Source organism: Dermatophagoides pteronyssinus, unplaced genomic scaffold (assembly GCF_027571235.1).
Source record: "Dermatophagoides pteronyssinus isolate colony J.1.1.1.1 unplaced genomic scaffold, Derpt_VIB-CSIC_2022.12 sq0006, whole genome shotgun sequence".
In the NCBI taxonomy this organism is placed as follows: domain Eukaryota; kingdom Metazoa; phylum Arthropoda; class Arachnida; order Sarcoptiformes; family Pyroglyphidae; genus Dermatophagoides; species Dermatophagoides pteronyssinus.
In genome coordinates, this window is record NW_027461530.1 from 1,573,858 (window position 1) to 1,598,016 (window position 24,159).

At 28.3% G+C, this 24,159-nt stretch overlaps 3 protein-coding genes across 5 annotated transcripts; all 3 read right to left on the reverse strand.

Moving 5' to 3' along the window:
- Positions 1 to 449: 449 nt before the first annotated feature.
- Positions 450 to 10,738, reverse strand: LOC113799260 (N-acetylated-alpha-linked acidic dipeptidase 2-like). The gene is made up of 10 exons (XM_027349866.2): positions 10,453 to 10,738; positions 7,236 to 7,372; positions 6,313 to 6,520; positions 5,680 to 6,241; positions 5,577 to 5,613; positions 5,390 to 5,498; positions 3,553 to 3,660; positions 1,524 to 2,042; positions 1,372 to 1,462; positions 450 to 1,300 (listed from the first exon to the last, which is right to left on the reverse strand). Exons 2-10 carry the CDS (start codon positions 7,309 to 7,311, stop codon positions 596 to 598), a joined length of 2,415 nt encoding a protein of 804 aa, XP_027205667.2. The 5' UTR covers positions 7,312 to 7,372; positions 10,453 to 10,738; the 3' UTR covers positions 450 to 595.
- Positions 10,739 to 16,069: 5,331 nt separating this feature from the next.
- LOC113799256 (pyrroline-5-carboxylate reductase 3-like) lies at positions 16,070 to 17,793 on the reverse strand. The gene is made up of 2 exons (XM_027349861.2): positions 17,092 to 17,793; positions 16,070 to 17,005 (listed from the first exon to the last, which is right to left on the reverse strand). The coding sequence occupies exons 1-2, from the start codon at positions 17,627 to 17,629 to the stop codon at positions 16,203 to 16,205; spliced, it is 1,341 nt and encodes a 446-aa protein (XP_027205662.2). The 5' UTR covers positions 17,630 to 17,793; the 3' UTR covers positions 16,070 to 16,202.
- Positions 17,794 to 19,792: 1,999 nt separating this feature from the next.
- On the reverse strand, positions 19,793 to 22,806 carry LOC113799240 (uncharacterized). Of its 3 annotated transcripts, none has more exons than XM_075820235.1 (2): positions 22,437 to 22,775; positions 19,793 to 21,283 (listed from the first exon to the last, which is right to left on the reverse strand). In XM_075820235.1, the coding sequence occupies exons 1-2, from the start codon at positions 22,454 to 22,456 to the stop codon at positions 19,888 to 19,890; spliced, it is 1,416 nt and encodes a 471-aa protein (XP_075676350.1). In that variant the 5' UTR covers positions 22,457 to 22,775; the 3' UTR covers positions 19,793 to 19,887. The 3 variants fall into 3 exon arrangements, 2 of the variants coding, with proteins under 2 accessions (XP_075676350.1, XP_075676351.1); XM_075820236.1 differs by lacking the exon at positions 22,437 to 22,775 and adding an exon at positions 22,087 to 22,305; XR_012846230.1 differs by having other exon boundaries at positions 21,229 to 21,283; positions 22,348 to 22,806.
- Between the last annotated feature and the right edge of the window lie 1,353 nt (positions 22,807 to 24,159).

The window sequence follows — 24,159 nt, forward strand, 5'->3', positions numbered from 1 at the left end:
AAAGCAATGCAACACTAACCATAATGATGATTACTGATTTGATTTAAATAAATTTATAATTAATCTTGTTGGTGAAAAAAAGTTTCTATGTTGATAGTTTTTTTTTGTTTGTACATTCATTCATTCATCTGATAATGTTGATGATCATTATCATCAACGATATTAATACAATTATCATTATAACAAATTTTTTGGTTTTAGGAACCAAAGGATTATTATTAATGTTATTATTATGGATCATTTATTTATAGATGATGAAAAAAAGAAAATGATATGATTTATTGTGTTTGGGCTTGTGTAAATGCGAAGCATTTCAAATGATTTCCAACATGAAAATAAATCATTCGGATACCCAAAAATATTTGATTAATTACACATTTCATATTCATTCAATGTGCGTGGGTGTATTATGATTAATGATGTGTTGGTGGTGGTGGCTTTTTTCGATATGATGATTGAAAAAAACTAATTTATTGATTGATTTTGATAAATTAATAAAATTATGAATTTAATTACATATATAAAATATATAAAATAATTTGTTAATTTTAATGTTTTAAAAATTATATTTTCAAAAAAAAAATAGTATTAGTGATTATATGATTGGTTTAATATTTCGTCGTAATAATTTAGCTGCATTTCGTAATGATAATGATATATCATTCAGATGTCGCCTTAGTGTTTGTTTTAAATGATTAATTTGTTGATCAATTTCATTCAATTCTTTACGTGTCAGACCATTTTGTTGTGTTTTTATCCAACGTTGATTATGAATTTCGGCCATTAAATTTGTCAGGCCTGGAAATAATAATGTTTGATAGAAATTTGTTGATAATGTTCCATATAGAAGATTTCTTATTTCATGATTTCCATCAAGTGGTAATAATTTAGTTGCAAATGACCGTTCAATAGATATGATTAAATCATTTATTTGTCGTATAGCTAATGGTTGATCAGTTAGATTAAAATTTTTCATTTCATTTTGCCATTGTTCAGTAGCATTATCAAATATTTTCATTGATTCATGTAGAAAATTTATTGATTTTTGATCTTCATTACCAATTATATTTCTTAATTGTTGATCAATTGATTGTTGATTATAATCATTAAGAATTTGTTGTGATAAATGATAAAAATTTGCCGGAATAATAGTGGAACATGATAATGAATATAGTAATATATTAATCAAACGTGTACACGATTGATGTATACTAAAATCTGGATCTATAAATTTTTTGACCATATAGAATGTATCATAATTGGTATGATATGCTGGATAGCTACTGATTGGATATTTTTTCTATATAAACATCAAAGAATTATCAATGAATTTTTTTGAATCGATACAATAAATATAATGTATTTACAGACCTTATCATGTTTAAAATGTAAATTAATCGATGGAATACCAAGACCATATGCAAACGGTACATGATCCGAACCAGAACTTAGTATTTCAACACTGAAAAATCAATAGCATAATGTTATTTTGAATGTGAATAAACCACACACACACTACTTACCGAACATCGTTATTAATGGAATTTGCTTGCCAAATATCGAATAATGTTTGATTTGATTTTGATATTGATTCATTATCATCATTGATTTTATGAGCTGGAACTCGTTTAGTTGCATCAATTAAAATTTGTGCTAAAGATGGTGATGCATCAGGATCTAAATATGGACCAGTAACACAAACATCAGCATTAATATATGCAATAGCTTCACGTTGAAGTAATTGAGCAAATTGTTCAGTCCATTCAGTTGAACCAATAAGACCTAATTCTTCTGCAGCCCAACTAGCCCATATTAATGATCGTCTCGGTCGCCAACCAGTTTCACGATGATATTTACCAAATATTTTTGCACTTTCTAACATTGATGTACCACCACTAGATGCATCTAATGCACCATAACTCCATGAATCACGATGATTACCAATAATAATATAACGATCTGGTTCAATATTACCATCCAATACGCCAATAACATTATGTACAATTTTTTCAACCATTTCATTGTTGATTACCATTCGTAATCTAAACAAAAACAAAAAAAAAATGAAATGAAATGAAATAAATAAATAAAAGCAAGATGATAAAACATTGTAAATTATGATGATGTTCCATAACTAAATTAAATTATTATTATTATTGCCATTATTATTATGGAACGCGAAACATCTTTTTCTAATTATTATTATTATTATTATGATATTTGGATCAACCGATTCAACCAGCTAACCAAGTAACCAACTGACTATCTTCACATACACACACACACACACGTGTGATTTTCATTTCAAACGCAAAATGATAAAAAAGAGTGTGTGTGTGTTTGTGTCTTGCTATAAATTGCTATCGATAAATCAAATGGTCCCCAAAGAATGAATGAATAAAAATTGAAATGTGTGGACAATAACAACAACAACAACAACAACGACAATCGACCGACCAACCATAATCATTATATTTTTCTCTCTCCTTTTGGTCCTTGGTTTTTAGGGTTTTTTTACGTTGTTGTTGTTGAATATCTTGTGTGCAAATGAGAAATAAACATATTTCATCGGTTATGTGTGTATTGTACAATTTTCAATGAATAAAAAAAAAGTGAAAAAAAAAGAAATTATTACAAACAAACAAACAAACAATTGTCAAAATCATAAAATTATAGTTATTGCTTCAAATTAACTGGTTATGATTATTATGATGATGATGATGATTATTTTTATAACTTTACATTTGATAAAAAGAAGAATGGGTTGTTTTGGGTGAAATGTAGAAATCGTTTCTTTCTATCGTTCCCTAAATGAATTTATTGTAATGCAAAATGATGATTTGAAATTTATGACAAACTTTCGAATGAAATTCCGAATATATTTTTTCAATATTCAACAACAACAACAAAACGAACCCAAATGGGACTCATTTTCCATAAATTTTCCGTTGTTTTTAAAATAAAAAAACAAAACAAATTTCCATATTCTTGTTGTTGTTGTTGTTGTTGAACTTTGTAAATTTTTCATTTATCTAAGTTGTTGTCGATTTGATTCAATCATAAAACTAAAAAAACAAAACAAAACAAAATGATGATTAGGCGATAGTGAAGAATAAAAAAAATTGTTTTACATAACACAAGTGACCAGATTTATTTTTTTCATTCATTCATTTGTTCAAGAAACTATGTGGGCGATGTAGAATTACGCGAGCGAATACACTTGTTCAAACATTGAAAATTTTATTTCCATAGTTTGTTTGTTTGTCAAATGTTTTGATATTTGTTTTCGGGTTTTATTCATTCGTTCATTGAATGTTTTTTTGTAGCCAAAGAGTTATTTGTTTATTTTAGTTTCGTTTTGTTTTTTTTCGTCGCTGAATATTAATTAGATCTCTCACCGAAGACGAAAAACACAAAAAAATTGTTTACTTTAAATTTCTTTTTCTTTTTTTTTTTTTTGTAATTAAAATTCAAGCATCTGTGTTTTGGAAAATTTGTATTTGGGCAAACAGGAAACATTTTAGCAAAAAAAACAAAACAAAACAAACTTACTCTAAACTTGGTGATTGAAATCCAGGACCTAAACGATAGGTAACATTTAATTTACCCGTCCAATTTTGAAATCTGATATCATCTTCAGTGCTCATTCCGGTCATTTGTCTGTTTAGCAAAAGAGAAAAGAAACAAAATTTAAAATTTTTTTTTAATTTAAAAACCGTATTAAGCGGTTGAACGATTATTTTTTTCAAACAACAAAACTCAACGATCCATTTATAAAATGAATAGACTACCACTTATTTATTACAAAATGTATATGGCATTTTTGAAGATCAAATATATAATGCTACCGTATATTTGTGTTCAATATCATCATCATCATACGAAAAAAAAAGTGGCCACGAGACCATTTATCTATGGATTGTGGTAGATATTTTCGAGAACAACAACAACACACACTTGAATCTCATGGAAATAAAACAAGAATTGTATGCATCGGCGCGTGTTTTTAATATTGAATTGAATTTGAATTTAGAAAACAAAACCCAAAACAAAAAAAAATTTCGATCAAAAATGATAATGATAGGTAATAATTTATTCTCTCTCTCTCTCTCTCTCTCTCTCTCTCTCTCTCTCTCTCTCTCTCTCTCTCTCTCTCTCTCTCTCTCTCTCTCTCTCTCTCTTGTTTTGATTGTTATTTATTTATTTATTAAAAACTAACCAGGAAAATAATAAAATAATAATGATAATAAATGTTAGCAGTGTGTGTGTGTGTGGGTGTATGTCGGATGTATTGAATTCTTTGTTTTTCTATTATTATCATTTTTATTGATATCTTCAAGTGGCAACCGTTCATTCATTCATTCATTGATGATCAATACGTTGCCCGACAACAACAACAACAACAACAATTGATAATGATAATGACATGAAAACATTGATCAAATTTGATACAAAGATTTTAAGATTTATTAGGCGCAACTAATTGCCCACCACCACCACCATCACCATTCATTACTACCCATCATCCTCATCATTTCACTTTTTTTTGTTTTCTCATATTGAATATTTACTGTGTTTTTTTCATTGAAAAAGAAAAATCGTCCTCAAATGGACAGTACAAAGGTCATTTACGGGATTGTTGTGTGTGTGTGTGTTGGATTAATACACCAACAAACTTTCTTTTTGGCTGAACATCATCGTTGTGTATTGGACATTCATCGGATGATGAACCAAAACAACACGTGTCTCTTTTTTTCTTTCTTTGTATTCACAAGACAGTAGAAATTTGATAAAACTTTTCTGTTGTTGGAAAGAGAAACACGCGTTTTACTTCGTTGATGATCATGATGATCAGGATGACCATTGGTCAATCCAAGAAGAGAAAATTATTACGCGTCAAATCACAATGTGAATGAATGAATGAATGAATGGAAAAAAAATCCGAAAATGATTTCCGATTTTTTGCTTTCTCTCTCTGCTTCGGCTCTATAAATCACTTACTAAAACATTTATTTAGTAATGAAAAACATGTTTTTGAAATTTTTTTTTTCAATAAAATTTCAATTTGATTTTGATCATTGTTTTGTCATGATAATAAATGTCATCATCATCATCATCATTATTCACAACGATCTGTTGTTGTTGTTGTTTTGTTTGTAATATCTGATTTCATCGATATAAAATATTGTGTGATTTATCTTGTCTCGGTTTTTGTCACCAAAAAAAAAACTAGATATATAATCCAGATATAATCAATGTGACACGATTGACCTCTTTCGTTACTGAAAATGAATGTACCATTTATAGATTATAATCGGTTCTTCTGTTCTCTGTTTTCATTTTGTTTTGTTTAGAATTTTGAAATTTTTTTAAAAATGGCGAAACTTACGAAAATATCATTTGTACATCATCATAACCGATTGGTTGACTTGGTATTTGTGGCAGATGTAATGATGATTGTAAATGATCATTATCATTAATATTTTCACGAAATCCATCTAAAATAGAAATGTTTTTTTTTCGGTTTGGTTTGTTAATAAGCGTGATGTAAAAAAAATCTGATTTTAAAATCATACCGATAATGGATGGATATCCAGGCGTTAAAGGATCACCCTATTATTTTTGTAAAATGAAATATTATTTGTGTAAAAATTTTTGCAAAATTTTTTCATAACTTACATCATTTAAACGTATACTACCACTTTGCATTGCTTTACCATTTAACCAAATTGAATTTGGATATAATGATTCTGATTCCTGACTAAATGGTGACATTGTTTCAGGATCATTAAAAAATATAACACCTGAACAACCAAAACGTTGAGCATTTGCAACTTTATTACCACGAAATATACGACCATAACGTATAATACAAATTTTATCATTCAAATCAATTCGGGCATTATCAAGTTGAAGAAAATCTTCTAATAAACCATAATTACAATAAACAGGTTCACCAATAATATCACCACTTGGTGACCAACCATTATATGATGGTATTGTATTACTTTCATCTGGCCGTAATGGTGGTTCTTGATTATCAATAATATAAACAGCATTTGTTGATTTATCATTTAAATATATTCGATTTGGACGATCAGGATTTGTTTTTGATAATAAAACTTTATATGATATTAAATATGAACGATCAAGACCAGCTTCACGAAATGTATTCCGATAAAATTGTGCCAATTCTTCATCACGTTTTGTACCTGATTGATGTGGTGTTATCGATAATAATCTGTTTTTCAGAAAAACAAAAAAAAATTCAACTTTTTTAGAAATTTTAAAACAAAAACAATGAATACATACTGGATATTTTTCCTAATACTTTCTGGATCTGGTCCATGAATCAATGCCTGATATACAGGATCTTCAATCATTTCATGATCATTATCATTATCATTATTTTGTTGTTGTTGTTGTTGGGGTTGTTGATAATAATTTTTGATTAAACGTTTATATTCATTAACAATAGCTGCATTTTCCGGTGTCATTGTCGGTGGTAATGTATACATTCCTATATTAGAAAAATTGTCAACAACAAAAACGAGAAAAAAAATGATAAATTTTCCATGAGAAAATTCAAAAAAAATAAAATAAAATCCAACGTATCAACTAAACAACAACAACAACCAAGACACTAATATGAAAATAATTAAAAACAAGACCATCATCATCATTAATAATGATCCTTTTTTTTGGACAACGGTGAAAAGAGAGAATAATCATTCATCCATTCATTCAATTTACACTGTTAACAAGTTAATTTTAGCTTCTTCTTCTTCATCATTCATTTCACTAACTTCATTTGCTTTAATTAAACATCAAAACTAATCATCATTGTCATTTACTAATTTAACCATTGGTCACAAATGCTTTTTACTCTTTCATTCTGTTTGGTTCGGTGTGAGGAGAGAGAGTGAAAAGAAAGAATCATTAATCTTTATCCAATGTTTGTGTGCTGTACTCTACTGGTACACTGGACTGGAACCGAAAATCTAGAAACCCAAAATCTACAATAAAACATCAGTTCTTTCTTTTGGATAATGGTCATTATCTACAATTATTCATCATAATTAGTCTCTTTTTGAGTTGAAGAAGGAAAAAAACTGTGTTTCATTATCTGATGATGATGATGATGATGATATTAGTAATTAATCTCGATCATCATCATCATACTCTTGCAGGCGAGCAGTTTTGAAAAATGATATTTTTTTTTGTTTTTAACTTACCAATAAAAATGCCCAAAATTAATGCAACAACACCGATTGTCAGTACGGCCAATAATGTTGGTGATACGGCCGCCATTTGTTATTGTTTTCGTTTGTTTGTTTGATTGAATTTGATTTTGAAAATCGGATTTTTTTTCCTAAATTCAAATCGGAAATCATGCAAAAAAACTCTTTGATTACAAAAATTTTTTCAAAACAAGAAACAAAATAATAATGTTATTCACTCGTCATATACAAACAAGGGAAACAAACAAAAAAGAATATCCCTTGGGTATGCAAAAACAAAAAATAGACATTATAATAATGATATAAGAAGATTACTCCATTGAATACTGGAAATTTCGTGGTTTGAGATTTTGGTTGGTTGTTTGTTTGATTTTTACACACGTCTCTTCGTCTGTGTTTGTGTATAATTTCCCGTTTCGTAATGACTAACCGTATTGGTGATAGTGATAGTGTATGGCGGAAAATGAATATTGCTGCGGTATATTCCTACCCGGGTATATGAATGATTATCGAGAATTATAGAAGAGAGAAAAAATAAAAAACCTAGACACATCTGATTATGTGTTTGTTTGTGTGTGTGTGGTGAGATGTAATTCATCTTTGTCGGGTCGGGTATTTCCGACCAAAAAAAAAAGATAAATCAACTTAGCAGAAGAATTTCATAAAGGTATCGATTGTTTTATCATTTTTGAATTTCGTCCGTCTCCTCTTTTTTGTTTTGTTCAGGAATAATATTTGTACAATCATGGATCAGCTGCCATAACAAACCGAAAACAAAAAACAAAACTTTTACCAATCTGACTGACTAACTAATTAAATCGTAACGAGAAACAAAACAAAACAGAAAAAATGTGACAATTGTTATTATGAATGAATGAATGAAAATATTCATAATCTAAAATAAACATAACTTTTTTTTGTTTTGAATATCGAGAGCAAAAAAGCAAAAACAAAACAAAACTAAAAAATGGTTGAATCACCATCATCCGTATACAATATGTCAGAAGGAGAGTGGAATTCATATGATTTCGCTATGGAACTATGATGATAATTAATTAGAAAGTTGAGCAAGAGAGGGAGAGAGAGATAGAGAGAGAAATGATGTTTTGAGTTTCAAACAAACATTGAGCGGAAATTTTGGTCTTATCTAATTAAAACCAGAGTAAGTTTTGGATATGGAAAAAAATAAACAAAAGAAAATTTCTAATTATAGAATTTTGAATTTGAATTTTTTTTTCGTTTGGTTTTTTGTTGAATCCCGTCACTGGTGTCGGTGATAGGGGTAGCATGAATATGATCCGGGTATTCGATTCGGGTTAACAACGACAATTTTTTTTTCGTTGTTGCTTATTTGCATTAATTAATCAGAAGAAAATTATAATGAAGACAAAAAAAAATTATAACCCCGGAATAATAAAGTTGCATAACAAAAAGAAAAAAAAAGGAAATCTATAGCAACAGCAAATTCTGATTTTGAAGAAGAAAAAATAAAACAATCGTTCCAAGTTTGAATTCAAAATTTGAAAAAGAAAAAAAAGAATCAGAGAAAAGCAAAAAAAAAAAAAAAGATTTTTGCATCAATGCATCGTACCAGATGCGGCACACACACACACACACACACACAGGTTCCAACATTTACCGAAACAAAACCCGAACATCATAGAAACATGATGATGAAAACAAAACAAAAAATTGAATCCCGACCGGTGGGGACAACCGTCAAACCGTACCGTAGAGTCAGTCATCAAATTCATTATTAAGAAAAACAGATTCATTCAAGTGAAAATTTTTCATTGAAATTACCGCGAAACCAAAAAAAATACACACAGCCAATGTTAGTTTTTTTTTGGTTTTGGGTTTTGGTTTCAATCATCAAATGTTCTTCATCATTATTATTATTATTATGGTGGAGGTTTTTTTTTCATTGTTAATTACGGTATAATTGTACATTAATGAATAGAGTCATGTTGTGTGTGTGTGTGTCATATGTGTGTGTGGATTCTGTATTTGTATTATTTTGTCGAAATCGAAATCGAAAAAAGAAAAAACATTACATAACATGACGAATGATTATGGCAAACATCCATATCAACGAATCATTTTGCTTCAATTTGAATTGAATTTTTGAAAAAAAATCGAGAAATGGAATCAAGCAAATTAATTGAATGATGGATAGCTAAGACTAATTAAGTAAAAATTTCCTTTTTTTTCCTATTTTCATTTGCATTATTTGAATTCTCTGAATTTGAAAAAAAAGGAAATGAAATTTAGTTTTAAATTTTTTGAAAATATACAACATAATGAAATGATATGTGTGTGCGGTTTGTTTTTGTTTTTTCGAAAATTTTGTCATTTCGATTTTCAATCTGGCATTATTCTAACCAAATTATCTAACCCTTTTTTTGCTGTCACAATTTCCTGAGGGGTGACGATGGTGGTGGTAGAACTGGCATCAATAATCTAAGAGATTATTTCATTTCATTTTTCACTTCCATGTTTAACTACTCTAGGTAACTCTCTCTCTCTATAAATATATCCATCATTTTTCACTTTCGTTTTAAATCTTGTCATTTTTTTTCAGTTAACTGTCACATGATGATGATGATGAGTGTTGTTGTTGTTGGTGTTGGTGTGAGACCAAAGAGGTTCACTAAGAATAATATATGAAATTTGAAAGGAAGGTTTGAATTAAACCAAAAATAAAAATCAGTGGAAAAAATAAACGTGATTAACACAAAATTTGAAATTTAATTCTTTTTTTCCAAAATCAAAGTTTTTCATTTTTTCATTATTATGATTGTCTTGTCAGGATTTTACCGAAAAAAATTCTCACTTTGTCCCTCTTTCAAAAGCAACAAAACAAAAAAACAAACTTGTTTCCATCACTTGTTCGAAATCCAAAATGACAGTCAAAATGAATTAAGAATAATATTTTTCTTTTTCTTTTTTTCATTAATTTGATTAATTAAGATTTTTTGCTGTTCATATCTCATGAGGCGAACCAATTTCATATTTCTCATCATCATCATTTGATCAAGTGCATGTATAGTCAAGTGTGTGTGTGTGTGAATAAATGGTAAGAGTACATTATCATCATCATCGTCGTCGTTGTCGTTCGTTGATGATGGATTAGTTTTGTTTTTACGAGAATTGGAAAAAAAGGATTGAGAAAAAGGAAAAGTAAAAACGTTGTTGTTGTTGTCGTACTTACCGTTGTGTGTTTTGTTTTTTTCTCCTGAATTAAAACACTCAATAAAAAGAATCAAGTTGATTTTGAAGAATCTATTTCGTTTCAGAAAGTTTTTTACAAACTTTTTCGAGTGATATGTTCACATGTTTTCGTTCAATGAAATAAATGGCAGCCAAATAACTGGAGCATATTTTGTTTTGATAAATAATGAATAAAGATGTTTTCCCAAACAAGAATTTTATCAACAATTTTCAATCAAACAAAAATGATGATAAGAAATTAATCAATCGGAAATCAAATTTATTGATAAAAAAACATTACGCTTACACGCACACACACTTATTTGATGTTTATTTGATGCCGGTAAATTCATTTCATTCATTCGATGTTGATGATAATGGTAGCATCCATATCATCAAAACAACAACAACAACACGAAGAACAAATATTAACCAACAACAACTTGTGTTGTTGTTGTTTACCACTTCTTTTTCTTACCAAATAATCCAGATCATCCATATGGATGGATGTTTTCGGTTTCGTTTCAGTTTTTTTTTGTTTGTTCTTAAATAAACCTAGAAGTTTCTATATGAAGTTTGGGTGTGTAAAGCTTGGCAATGATGTATATACATATTCATATAACATTTTTCATTTTCACAAAGATTTTCAAAGATTATTATTCATTGCCGTTACTACAACGTTGCCATGTCTTTTGGATTGAATTTTAAAGAAAAAATAATTCATTTTTGAATGGATATAGCGAGCGAGAAAGAATAACATTTCTATTCTGTGTGTTTATATTTGAATGAAAAAACGAACTAATAAAAACATCTTTTTTTTGTTGAAAAACATCTTTCTTATTTTTGAATTCTGAAATGAATTAAAGAAAAAATATCCAAACATAAACATTTAAAGATTTAAATAACATTCAGTTTTTTCTTTTTTGACAATAACAGACAAACAAATTTGTCTATTAAAAAAAACTTGTTAAGTTGTGTTTGTGTAAAATATAAAAGAATCTTACTTGATTTGAATTTCGGATTCGTTCGTGCTGTTTTTTGTAGATTTTTGGTTTTGTTGAAAGTGATAATGAAAAAAAGTAATTGAAATCGTTACCGGATTGATTTAAATGCAATGGAATTCAATCAAAAGTATTTTAAATCAACAAATAAACATGATTAAAGAATTTTTGAGAAAAGAGATTTTTTTTGTTTTGAAATGAATTTCATTTGATTGAACACACACAACAGGATTTTAAACAATTTTCCTTGAAAAATGAAAAATTTTGGAAAATCCAAACCGAAAAAACATTTTCATAAGTCTTTCTCTTTCTCTTTTTCATTTTTGTTTTCCATTTTGACATCATTTCTCTCATCATTGATAGGATTGGAACAAAACGAAAACAAAAATTCATATTTTCCATTGATTAAACAACAATATTTAAATTGACCAAATAAGCATGATTGAAAGAAAATGATGGACAAATGGAAAAAATATTCAATGACATTTTTGTTGTTGTTGTTGAAAATTTATTTTAAAAAAATTTTAACAACAACAAGTTACTTCCTAATTGATCAACAAATAACAACAACAACAACAACAACAATTTTGACATTTTGTGTCCATTATCATTTTACGTAATTTATCCATTTGACAACCAAAAAAATGAAAGTTTTCCAAACAAAATAGCCATGACAATTTTGCAGATGTATTTAGATTTTGTCAAACAAAAAAACATCTTCAGAAATAAAATAAACAAACAAATTTTTCAATCCAAATACGGAAGTAATAATGATGATGATGCATGCATTATCATCATAAACATTCAAACCATTCAAACATTAAGAATTTCAATGGATTTCTATTTTTGCAATGCAAAAAAAAAAATCAATCATTTCAATCAGAAAATTAATATTGAATTTTGTTTTTTTTTGTGTGACATAATTTGCTGATCACACACACACACACACACTAATCACATGAGAATCGTTTTCAACGAAAAAAAAATTGATGATGCTAATGGCTCCCGTTTTGTTTTGTTTTTTTTTTCTAAAAATATCATCTTTCATTATTTCCGGATCATCGCCATCATCATCATTTTTTAAAATGTCCTTCAAGGAATTCATAATCAAATAATGATGATGATGATTTGATCGATTTTTTTTGTTTGTTTCTTTATTGATTGAACAAGCGAAAAACAAACGAAAAACAAACTCATCATCAAACTAACTTTTGTCGTTGAAAATAGAATTAAGTTTTGAAAATTTTCAATTTTGAACCAAAAAAAAAAAAAACTGACATATCATATGTCATGAACAGTCAAGAAAATGTTCATTTTTTTTGTTTGATAATCTTTGAATCTAATGATTCGATTCATCGATTGATTGATTGGAACGAAAAAGAGAGAATATCAGAAAAAATGAAGCTTTATTGGCCATTAATTGGAAGTTTTTTTCCGTTTTTTCCGTTTGTTTTTTTTGAACTTTTGGATCCGTTAAATCTTTACTTTGTTGTTTTTTTTTCATTTTGTCCTTTGCTAATTGCCAATTTATTGTAGAAAAATCATCATTTCATTCATTTCATGGTTGACATTTGGAAATGATGATGATGACATTTGCACACTTTCGTTTGAAATTTTTCAATTTTCAAAAATTTCAAAAAACAATTTTTAATCATCCGCTTTCATTTTTCTTATTCTTTCGAGCAAAATGACAAATGATAATGATTGCAGGCAAACAAACAAAAATTATTATTCACTTTTCATCATCAATCGCCTTAGCTACTAATGTTTCATTTGTTCCATTTAATAAGCTTTTTTTTTTGTTTCTGACCATTTTTTTTCAAAATTTTTTTTTTTTTCGGAATCGGATTTTCACCCATCAGACAAACAAACAACCAACTATGATATGATCAGGCTTTTTGTGTGGATATTTTGTTTGACCAACAATGATTCAAACACACACACAAACACAATCAAAGACTTGTGTTTGGACATTGTGATTTAGTGAAACAAAACACAATTCAGTACCCGTGTTTCCAGTGTTTTTTGGGCCTTTATGTGTGTCTTTTTTTTTCTCTGTTGATTTAAGCCTCATTCATTCATTCATTTGGAAACAATATTGGCCTCTCTCTCCCTATTACCCTTATTAGTATCATTTACATTATCCGGATATTTATATATATATCGTATCATAAAGCTTATGTCCATTTTTCTCTGTTTTTTGTTTATATTAAATGTAAATATACATATAATGTATTCCAGTATTTTGTAGTCTATTTCAGTCGATTGTTCATCATCATTATTATTTAGTTTTTAGTAGTGAAAAAAATTATCTATTTATACATGATGAGTGTATGGATCGATGGATTTTATGTTGCTGTTTGAGTTGTAAATGAAAAATTTTCTAAAAAACTTTTTAAAAAAGATGCGACCGATGGCCATTTTTCCGCGTCTGGCTATTGAAATGGATTTTTTGTGAACCCCTCTATGTATTTTTATTGTTCATTTGACTTTGGTTTTATTCTTCAACATATCATTTTCAAGCCTGTCATATCAATCTGTTTATCTCTCTTTTTGATCTTGTTAGCTGATCAAGTATGATGATGATGATTGTAGTGTTTCACTTGGAAATTTCAAAAAAAAGGAAAAATTGGACACGCAAATGTTTGAAAATTTTTCAAACATTTGAATCCATTCTCATAGAATTAGAATTGGCCACTTTAGTTTTTTTTTTGTTTTGTTGTTGTTGTCAATTTCTATTGCTTCTGTATGTTGAAAATAACTGAATAATGGAAAAGAGTGAAAGGAAGAATCATCTGTATCGAATTTTCAATTTTGTTAAAAATTTTTCAGAAAAAAAATAATCATTCGATGAAAGTGGACAAGAGTTTTTCGGCTGTTGATGATGAATTTATGAGTGAAAAGAAAAGGATATTTGTTTCAAGTATCGATCGATTAATCGATTTGTTGTTGTTGTTTTCTTGATGGAGATTATGGTTTTTTTTTGAAAAAAAAAACGAAATTTTTTTTCTGGTCCAGGTGGTTGATATTTATCATCATCATCATCATTCTAAATGAATATGATGATAACCTTTCTCTCTCTCTTCCCCTTCTGAATATTATTGTATCGATCGATGAGTTTCGAAACCACCAACAACATTTGAGTAGAGAAAATCCTTTCGTTTTTCCATCATCATCATCACCACCGCAAGAACATGAAGCATGATAGTGTATAGTGAACAAAATGCTACAGCAAATTACATTGATGGTAAACAATGATGATGGAAAAAAACGCCGAAATGAAATGAAAAGAATCGTCGTTATCATCATTAATCATCATTGTAATCAATGATGGGGCTCTTTTTTGAAACTAAAAAAAAAGAATAATTATTATTATTATTTGGAACATGTGGGCCAAATATGAATGTCGATTTCGATGATGATGAATCCTGAATTTATAAATATACAAAGAGAGAGAGAGAGAGAGAGAGAGAGAGAACAAATAATGATAATGATCATTACCAAATAAAAATAAATTCAAAACACAAAAAAAAAACTGAATACTAATACTAATTCTATGAACATGAAGATGTCACAAATGATTCGAAATCGACAGAAAAAAAGGATTGAAATATTAAAAAAGGAAAAAATTATTCAAATATTCACAATTCGATTCGATTCATATTTCTTTTCTTTTTCTTTCTTTTTCCGAAACAAAAAACATTATTATTAATTGTTTTTATATGCAAATTAGCATCTAATTTTTTCTTTCTTCTTTTTTTTCAATGTTTTTTTGTCTAGTTTTGTTTTGTTTCGTTGATGAGGACGATCCATTTGGTTTTTTGTTTTGTCTTTGTCATTGGAATCATCCACAAAAATCCATCTGTCTTTTCACTCTTTCTATCAACTGATTTGTATTAGTTGCATCCTTGAATGATGCATATTTTACAATTGAATTTGTTTGTTTGTTTTTTTTTCACTGAAAACAAAAAATAGGGTTATCAATATTTGTGACATTGGATGAATTCAACAACAATAGCAAAAAAACATGTTTTTTCTTCTACTTTTGTTGTTGTTGATTGCATTAGAATTCCAAGTGTTTTTGTTTTGTTTTGGAGCATTTTTTTTTTCGATTCTGGATTCAAATATGAATCATCCATGTAAATGTGTATTGTTTGTGTGTGTGTGTGAATAGAAACCTATCAAATGACTGGTACTGATTTTTTTTAAAATAAAAAAAAAAGTTCAATAAATTTTTTTCAATTTCAATTGATTTACCTAAAATCTATACGGAAAAAAAAACTCGTGTTCCAAATCCTAGTTTTTTGTTGTTGTTGTTTTGTTGTTCCATTAGCTTTCAATTTTTTTTTCTGGGCAAACACAATGGCAAGCTATTTTTTTATTTTGATCCATTTTTTGATCCATATTTATTTCTACGTTTTACACCAAAGAAGAGGAAAGAAAAACCTTTATAAAATATATTGAAAAAAAAACAAAAATTTAATTTAATTTAATTTTTTTTTCCATTTTTCATGTTGAACAAAAATGAAAAGCTAACAAATGAAAAAATCAGCAAGCAATTTGTTTTATTTAGGCAAACAATGAATTTGGAAAAAAGTGAAAAATTTTCAAAAAAAATAATAAAAATTCATTGGATTTAATTATGAATTTTTTTTCTGCAAAATTCAGTCAAAAATTTTTTCAAATATGCTCACTCCCATCCATCCATTCATCCATCTCTCTTTCATTTCTTTCTCTTCATTTCGGGGATTTATGATGTTACTGGTTTATCAGCCAATTCTTTAATACGTTTATATGCAGAATCAACAGCCGATGAAATACCGGATGGAAAATCATCTTTATCCAAAACATATATCCCATATATAGCTGGTCCACTTGGTGATGCATATGTATCACGTAAATCGCTTGGATTTTTACCCGATACTAATAATGATACGGATGCTGATCGTAATGCATCGGCAGCTATTTTTATTGCTTTTGCTTTGTTTAATCCTTTTTTGAATGCACCATCCGATATTGCTGAAAGAAAATAATAACAGAATGCTGAACCACAACCAACCAATGCACAAGCAATATCCATTTGATTTTCAGGTGTATGTTCAAATCGTGCTAATGGTGTTAATAATTCACGTATAATTTGTGCACAATTTTTTGAATCTAAATCAACATCCAATGAACCAATGCCTTGGCCATAACCAACCGAATGATTCAATATAATACGATGCATTTCTATCTGATATTTATCCGGATGATCTGGATTCAATAATGTTTTTTTAATATCATTAATTGGTATACCACCAACTAATGATAATATATAAATTGGATGACGTTGATTTGGTATGAAATTCGTTGTCAATGCTAATGGTCTTATACCACCATGTTGATAACATTGTCGAATAACATAACCATGAATAGCAAGAAATACAACATCACAATCCATTTTACCAAATATATCATAACTTCTTTTGGTTACAGAACAACCAAGTTGTTTATAATGATCATGATTTTTACCACTTTTTGATGCAACAAAAATTTGTTTAGCTGTAATACCGGCTGAAAAAATTTAAAAACAAAATTAAATAATTTAATTTTGATTAAATTTTTTGGAATTCAATTTATAAATTAAAAATTTTATTTACCATATTCTAATAAACCTTTTATAATCATTTCGGTCATTTTACCGGCACCAACAAAACCAATTCGACAATTTTGTTTAGTAAGTTTTTCACCTTTACGACGTTTTGTCATTCCTTTTCCTGATGATTCTTTGACTGAAGATTTTGCCGATTTTTTTGAAGATTTTTGTTTTTCATCTTTCTTTTGTGGTACTGTTTCTTTTTCTTCTGCATCAGATTTTTCATCCGCACCAATATCATCATTTATATCTTTTTGACTTTCACTTTCTAATGTTGATGCTTGATGTTTATCATCATTAGTTGCTGTTGTTGATTGTTCATTATTTTCTGGAGGTTGTTGTTGTTCCAATGAAGGACTAGCATTGCCACCACCACCACCACCACCGCCACCACCTTCTTCATCATCTTTTTTCTGATCGGTTGATGATTTTTCCGATTTTTGTGCTAATGATTTTTCACCCATTTCTGATTGTGGTGATACTTGTGTTGATGATGGATCATTTTCATCATCCGGTTTATTTGAAATACTTTTTTCCGACATTTTTGTTTTTTAAATTATCAATCAATTAAATGACGTTTAATATTTTTGTGCACAACAATAAAAAAAACAATTTAAAACTTTACAATAGATATTTGTTTGGCTGAGAAAGTAGCTGACAAAAGAAATTCAACGAAGGTAAACAAAAATCAAACTCAAAAAAAACAAAAAAAAATTACAGTAATGATTTCTGATTGAATATTGGTAACGAATTTAAATATCGAAAAAAAAATTGAAAAATAAAATTGATCGATTATTATTGATTAATTGAATTTGAATTTTGTTTTGTAAAATTCCTAATTAGAATTTTAGAATTTTATCGAAATTTTTTTTTCGTTATCCACCTGCCTTGTTTAACCCTTGTTTTGTTTTGTTTGGGTTTTTGTTTTTGGTTTTGAGATCCAAAAATATGAAAAAAAAGACACACACACAGTGAGAAACATTTCGATTAAAAAAACCGAATATGTTCATTATCATTTAGATTGAAAAACTTTATTCCCGTAAAAAATAATAATGTAACTTACCCACGACATATACACGACATACACAGAGACTGTCAATCATAATCATCATCATATCCAGTTCTCCATAGTGAAAATGATCAATATTCAACCAAGAACAAAACAAAAAAACAAACCCTGAAGCAGCTTTTTTTTCTTTTGGTTTTCATTTCAATCCAAAATTACCCCGTTACTGTGTGGTTTATATAAACAACAGATATTAGTTGAAAAAAAACAAAACCAGAAACTAAAAAAAAAAGTATTACACATGTCAGTCAGCGAAACAAAAAAAAACAAAACAAAAAATTGATAATGATAACCGGTGCGGGTAGGGTAGGATTCTTGTGTGACAACCAATTATTGTTACACTCTCTCTGTGTGTGTGTGTTGTATGTTTTTTATTTATTTATTTTAATAAAATCCATTAGTAATTTCGGTTATAATGATAATTTAATCAGATAATTTGTTTGTTTGATTGAATGAATGAATGAAAAAAAGGGTATCCTATCCTAGAAAAAATCCATCCATTTTCGATTTTGATTAAAATATGATATTTGTCATATATGAAATGTAAATTTAGAATCCTTTTTTTCGTGTCATTCTGGTCGGATAATATGTTTTTTTTTCCAATAGCAAAACAACAACAACAACAACAACAAACCCTAAAGGCTTTAGGATCACTTTGGTGATGGTAGAATCAGTTTCTATTCAAATATTTTTTCATTACAATGTCATCACCGAATGGACAATAAATTTTGCTTACCCACCAATCGATTTCATCACTTTGTTTCCCTGTGTGTGTGTGTGTGTGTGTGTGTGTGTATTTGAAATTCTATCCAGGGAAAAATTTTTAAAAACAACAACGATGACACTCAATCATTCGATATACACACACCGAGACAGAATAGACAATAATATTTGTTGGTTGATGCGTTTTTTGGTAATGAAACATGTGTAAAAATACACTGTATGGAATTGGATCCACCTGCGTTCACAACTAGCTAGTTGGTGTTTTGAAACAAGTTTGAAAATTTTTATTTAAACAAAATAATGTTTTTTTTTATTTTTTTTGGAAAAGCATAAAAGTCCCTCCATTGTCCAGATTCATTAAATCACTTGGTCTATCCTGATTTATATTTAATCCAGTTAAACGATTCATAAAATTTACTTGTGAAAAAATAAAAGTGTCAACAACTTCTACAAACAAATTTCAAATCCAAAATAGACAAAATATAGACAAAATTGATCTATTTTTTTTTCTTTCTTTCTTTGATCATTTTATTTATTTATCTTTGAAATCGATTCCGGATGGCCTTTTTTTTTGTTATTTTATTTGTAAAATAAAATGGGCATTTACTCGAGAGATTTGGGTGAATGTGTTTGTTTGTTTGTGTGTGTGTATTAATGCGTATTTTGGTGATAAATATTGATGGTTGTCCATCCCACCAATGAATCTGACCAAATTTGACTTTTAAATTTTTCACAATTTTATTTTCCAACAACAACAACAACGGAATCATTATAATTCAATTCATATTGTATTCAGATAAAATCCGATTGTTGATATTAGTCGTGGATGTCCGCGATCAACAAACAAAAAAAAACGGAATAAATTATCTCCCTATTTAGTCATTGTCATCATTGTCAACTGATGTTTAAATAGTAAAGAAATATGATACAGAATTTATGAATATTGAAAAGTTTTATTATTATTATTATTGATCAGGATTTTATCATTTTATCATTGATTTTTTTGTTTTTTCATTCATTTCTTTCATTTGAAAATTTTCCATCTCGAAACGATGATGATGGTTGTTGTTGCTGCTGTTGATGTTGATATTTATGACCAACAATAACCGGCGTATCGGTAAACCAACCAAATTCACCTTTATTTGCTGAATATGCACCCATATCTAACCATGATGATGTTGGATCATCTTGTTGTTGTTGATTTTTTTTAAATTTTTCTTGCTGATTAGTTGTTGTTGTTGTTGCAGATGATAAAATTGATTCCGAATGATTATTATTTGATAATTGTGTATTGAAAATTTTTTGCTGTTGTTGACTTGCACTTGTTTCATATGTATCAGGATAATCATTTGAATTATCATTATTATTGGATGCTGATGATGTTTGATCAAAACCGATTGTCATGAAAAGATTTTTTGTTTCTGGTTCCATTTCATATTGATGTTGATTTGGTTGTTGTTGTTGTTGTTGTTGACGATAATGATATGAATGTTGATTATTATGATTATGATTATGATTATAATGATCAGGTTGAAACGAAGTGAAAGGTGCAACACGAATAGATGTTGTTAATTCTTTTGTACGTGATTCTCGACCATTTTCTCGACCAAAATCAACCCAATTTGAAAAACGTTTTTGTGGCCATTTTCGTTGTAATTGATTATATGATAATGGTGAATTATACATTTGATATGATGGTAATGGTGATTCATTGATTGTTGATTGTTGTTGTTGTTGTTGTGGATATGGATTTGGATCAAAACTCATTGAAATTGATGGTAATTCAATTGGTGGTTGTGCAGATTCTTGTTGATAATAATGTTGTTGTTGTTGTAATTGTTGATTTAATGGATAACTATATAATGGTGGTAAACGATAACGATTTGATAATGATGATGATGAACGATAAACATTATTATTATTATTATTATTATTAAATTGTGAATATAATGAATGATATTGATATGGTGATGTTGTTTTCATAACTGGTGCCGATTCAACTTCATAAACATCATCATCCGATGTTTGTAAACTACTACGTAACATATGACCACGCATATTAGCTTGATCTTTTGCTAATTGAAATGCTTGAAATGGATGTCTAATTGTTGCTTGTTCTTGTTGTTTCAGTATTGTTTGATAATGTAAATCTCTTTCAGGTGTTTTAGTCATATAACGATGATTTTGACTTATTAATGATGATGTTAATGGATTTGATAACATTGTTATCATACGATTATCCGGTATAAATTCTGAATAAAATTGACTATTTGAAAATGGTGATGATGATGATGATTGTGGTAATTCATAACCAGGTGATGTTAATGAATAATTTGGATCAATTTGAAATTTATCCAATTGAAAATTACGTCGATATGGACTACGATTATAAATTTTTGGAATTCGTCTTGTTGTTGTTGATGATGATGATGTTGATAATGATTGAATCAAGAAAATATTATTAAAAATGATTATTATGGTGGCCAGTAAAAAAATTTTGAAAAAATTTTGGCTTTCGTTAATAATATACATGATTGATTGATTGATTGATTGATTGATCAATTGCAAAAAAAAAAAAGGAAATTCACTGATTTGATTAGAGAAAAATTATAGTGAAAAACGAAAAACAAAACAAAAAAAACAATTCGAAATTGTAAACGGCGATTCGGATGTTTGCAAATGAAATCAAAATTGGAAACAAAAATCACTTTGTTTTTTTCTTTCACCCAAGAAGATTCAAAAATGTAGATCTTATTTTGAATGAAAGCAGTAACGACTACGACGACAACGACGAAGAAATGAATAAAGCCAAGCCGAAAAGAAACAATCATCATCGATGACAATAACACTTGATGAACTCTTTTCACCCAGAAAACAAAAAAAAACAATAACGAAACAACCGAGAGAGATCAATTTTTTTCTTCGTTTCTCTCATTCGTTCTAGATCTAAATTATCATTTGTTCGATTTCAATCATTAATTTCTCTTCATATTGCTTTTCTCACACAAAAATATTATTCCCGTTTTTTTTCGTTGTTGTAACAAAGAAGAACATTGCCCGGGCACCTGTGGAACATGAACGGGAATGTCATCGTCATCATCACCTTGTCGAAGAGAAGCGAAAAAAGGCAAACAACATTTGCTTTATTTGAAACCAGTTTTCGTCAACTGAAAAGAAAACAAAAAGAAAAAAAATTAAATTTCTATTTACCGAATAATAACTGAAATGAATTGAAAAATTGATTGTCAATAGAAAATTTAATAGAAAAAGGTAAAACAACAAACAACAAACGGATGACCAATGTGTGTGATTGAACTTTCTATATGTAAAATGTGAACGACGAATCTTTTTTGTCCATTGTCGTAATCAATGATTGATTCACATTTTGTATTTAGATTTCTTTTTTGATTGAATGGTAAAATTATCATCAAAGAAAAGGATTTATTTCATAATAAACAATAGAACACATACACATAAACAATGTCTATGAATAGTCTTCGATCGGTTGGTTGGTTAGTTTGGTTGATTGTCAATTATTATTCATCATCTTTCAGGTTTACCTGGTGTGATTCCAAACCATCACTGTGATTTTTTTTGTTGTTGTTGTTGTTGTTGAAAAAACCAAATTAGTGAACAACAATAATAAACGAAGATCGAAGGATCCGAAAATATCTTTTTTTTTCCTCTTCTTCTATGAAATACATTTAAGTGGATCAATCAGGTTGAAAATTGGAAAATTTGGATCAGAAAAAAAATGATCGAAAATGATCGCCGAAATACTTTCTCTTTTCATTTTTTTTGTTTTGTTTTTGTTTTTGCTCAGATATCGATAACAATAGATTTTCTTTTTTGTTTGTTGGTTGGTTTGGATGAATGACAATCGATACAATCGATTTTTTTACCTTTCGGCATTATTTTTTTGTTTTGTTTTTTTTTGTCGAAAATGAAAATGAAAATTTTAATTTCTTTTTTTTCGATTGATTGATTGATTGATTCAATTAATCTTTGATATTGTGGTAGTTTCAAATTCGAATTAATCAATTTTTTTGTTTCATTTTTGATTATTGGGTCACAATGGTATTTGGTGTTAGGAAAAAAAAAGTTCATTAAGATCCTGGAAAAATCTAGAATTTTTTGTTTACTTCCAAACAGGCATTATTTCAAGAGTTTTTTTTTGTTGACATTTTTTTCCTCTCTCTCTCTCTCTCTCTCATGTTGCGATGGAAAATGGCGAAAAACAATGGAGAAAAAAAAACAAAATTGTTCCGGAAATAATTATGAAACACAAAAAAATGTTAATTAATTGCGATAATAACGATAACGATAATCAACAAAATTGGCCATCTTATCTAGATGTTCTAGAAATTTTTTCGTTCTCTAATGAACGAAAATGATCCGTCTGTTTGCCGTTGTGTTCGGTTGATCGTTACCGTAAATCATCATCATCAAGATCAATGATCCACAAAAGTATTTCGTTGAAGTTTTTTAGGTACAAATAAACAAATGAAATTAAAAAAAACTAAAAATAAACACTGTTTTTCATTGATACGAAAGGTGATCATCAATTTTGACAACCTGACTTATCTGATCAATGTTGTTAGGCATTGAATATTATTATTATTTTACCTTTATTTTCTGCATGGTTGCTGTGTGTGTGTATATAACTTAGGTTAAATAAAAAACGAAACAACAAGGTTGTCACACACATTTCATCAAGTTCCAGAACGAAAGAGTTTTCTATTTTTTTTTCCTCAAAAAACTATGATTGAAGAAAATAGTTTTTGTTTTTATTTTCGTAAATGTCATCGTCATTATTGTTTTTTTTTCAATTGATTTAATTTCTATTTCAAATGTCACCGACACACACACACAAACACACTAAAATGTAGAGAAAATCATGGCTTGATTATATTCAAAAATCCAAATGATGATAATAATGATTATTTAGTAATTTAATTAGTAATTTAATTGAAAATAAATATGGCACGAAGTCCTGGGACTCTTGTACCAGTAAACAAAGATATAATAAATTTTTACGAAATTAATGAATGTGTTATTTGTATGTGTAACAGTATTTCTTTACATAGTGATGAGAATTTGATATAATTGGTTTTATTTTTTGTGTATGTATTCGTGTTAATAATGAATATAATAATGATTATCACATTGTTTAACACACACACACACACACACATTCCCATTCCCATTCATTATGATTTACAATTTTTTTATTTGTTGTTGTTGTTGATAACACTTGAAACTTGTCAGAAAATCTCTCTTTCA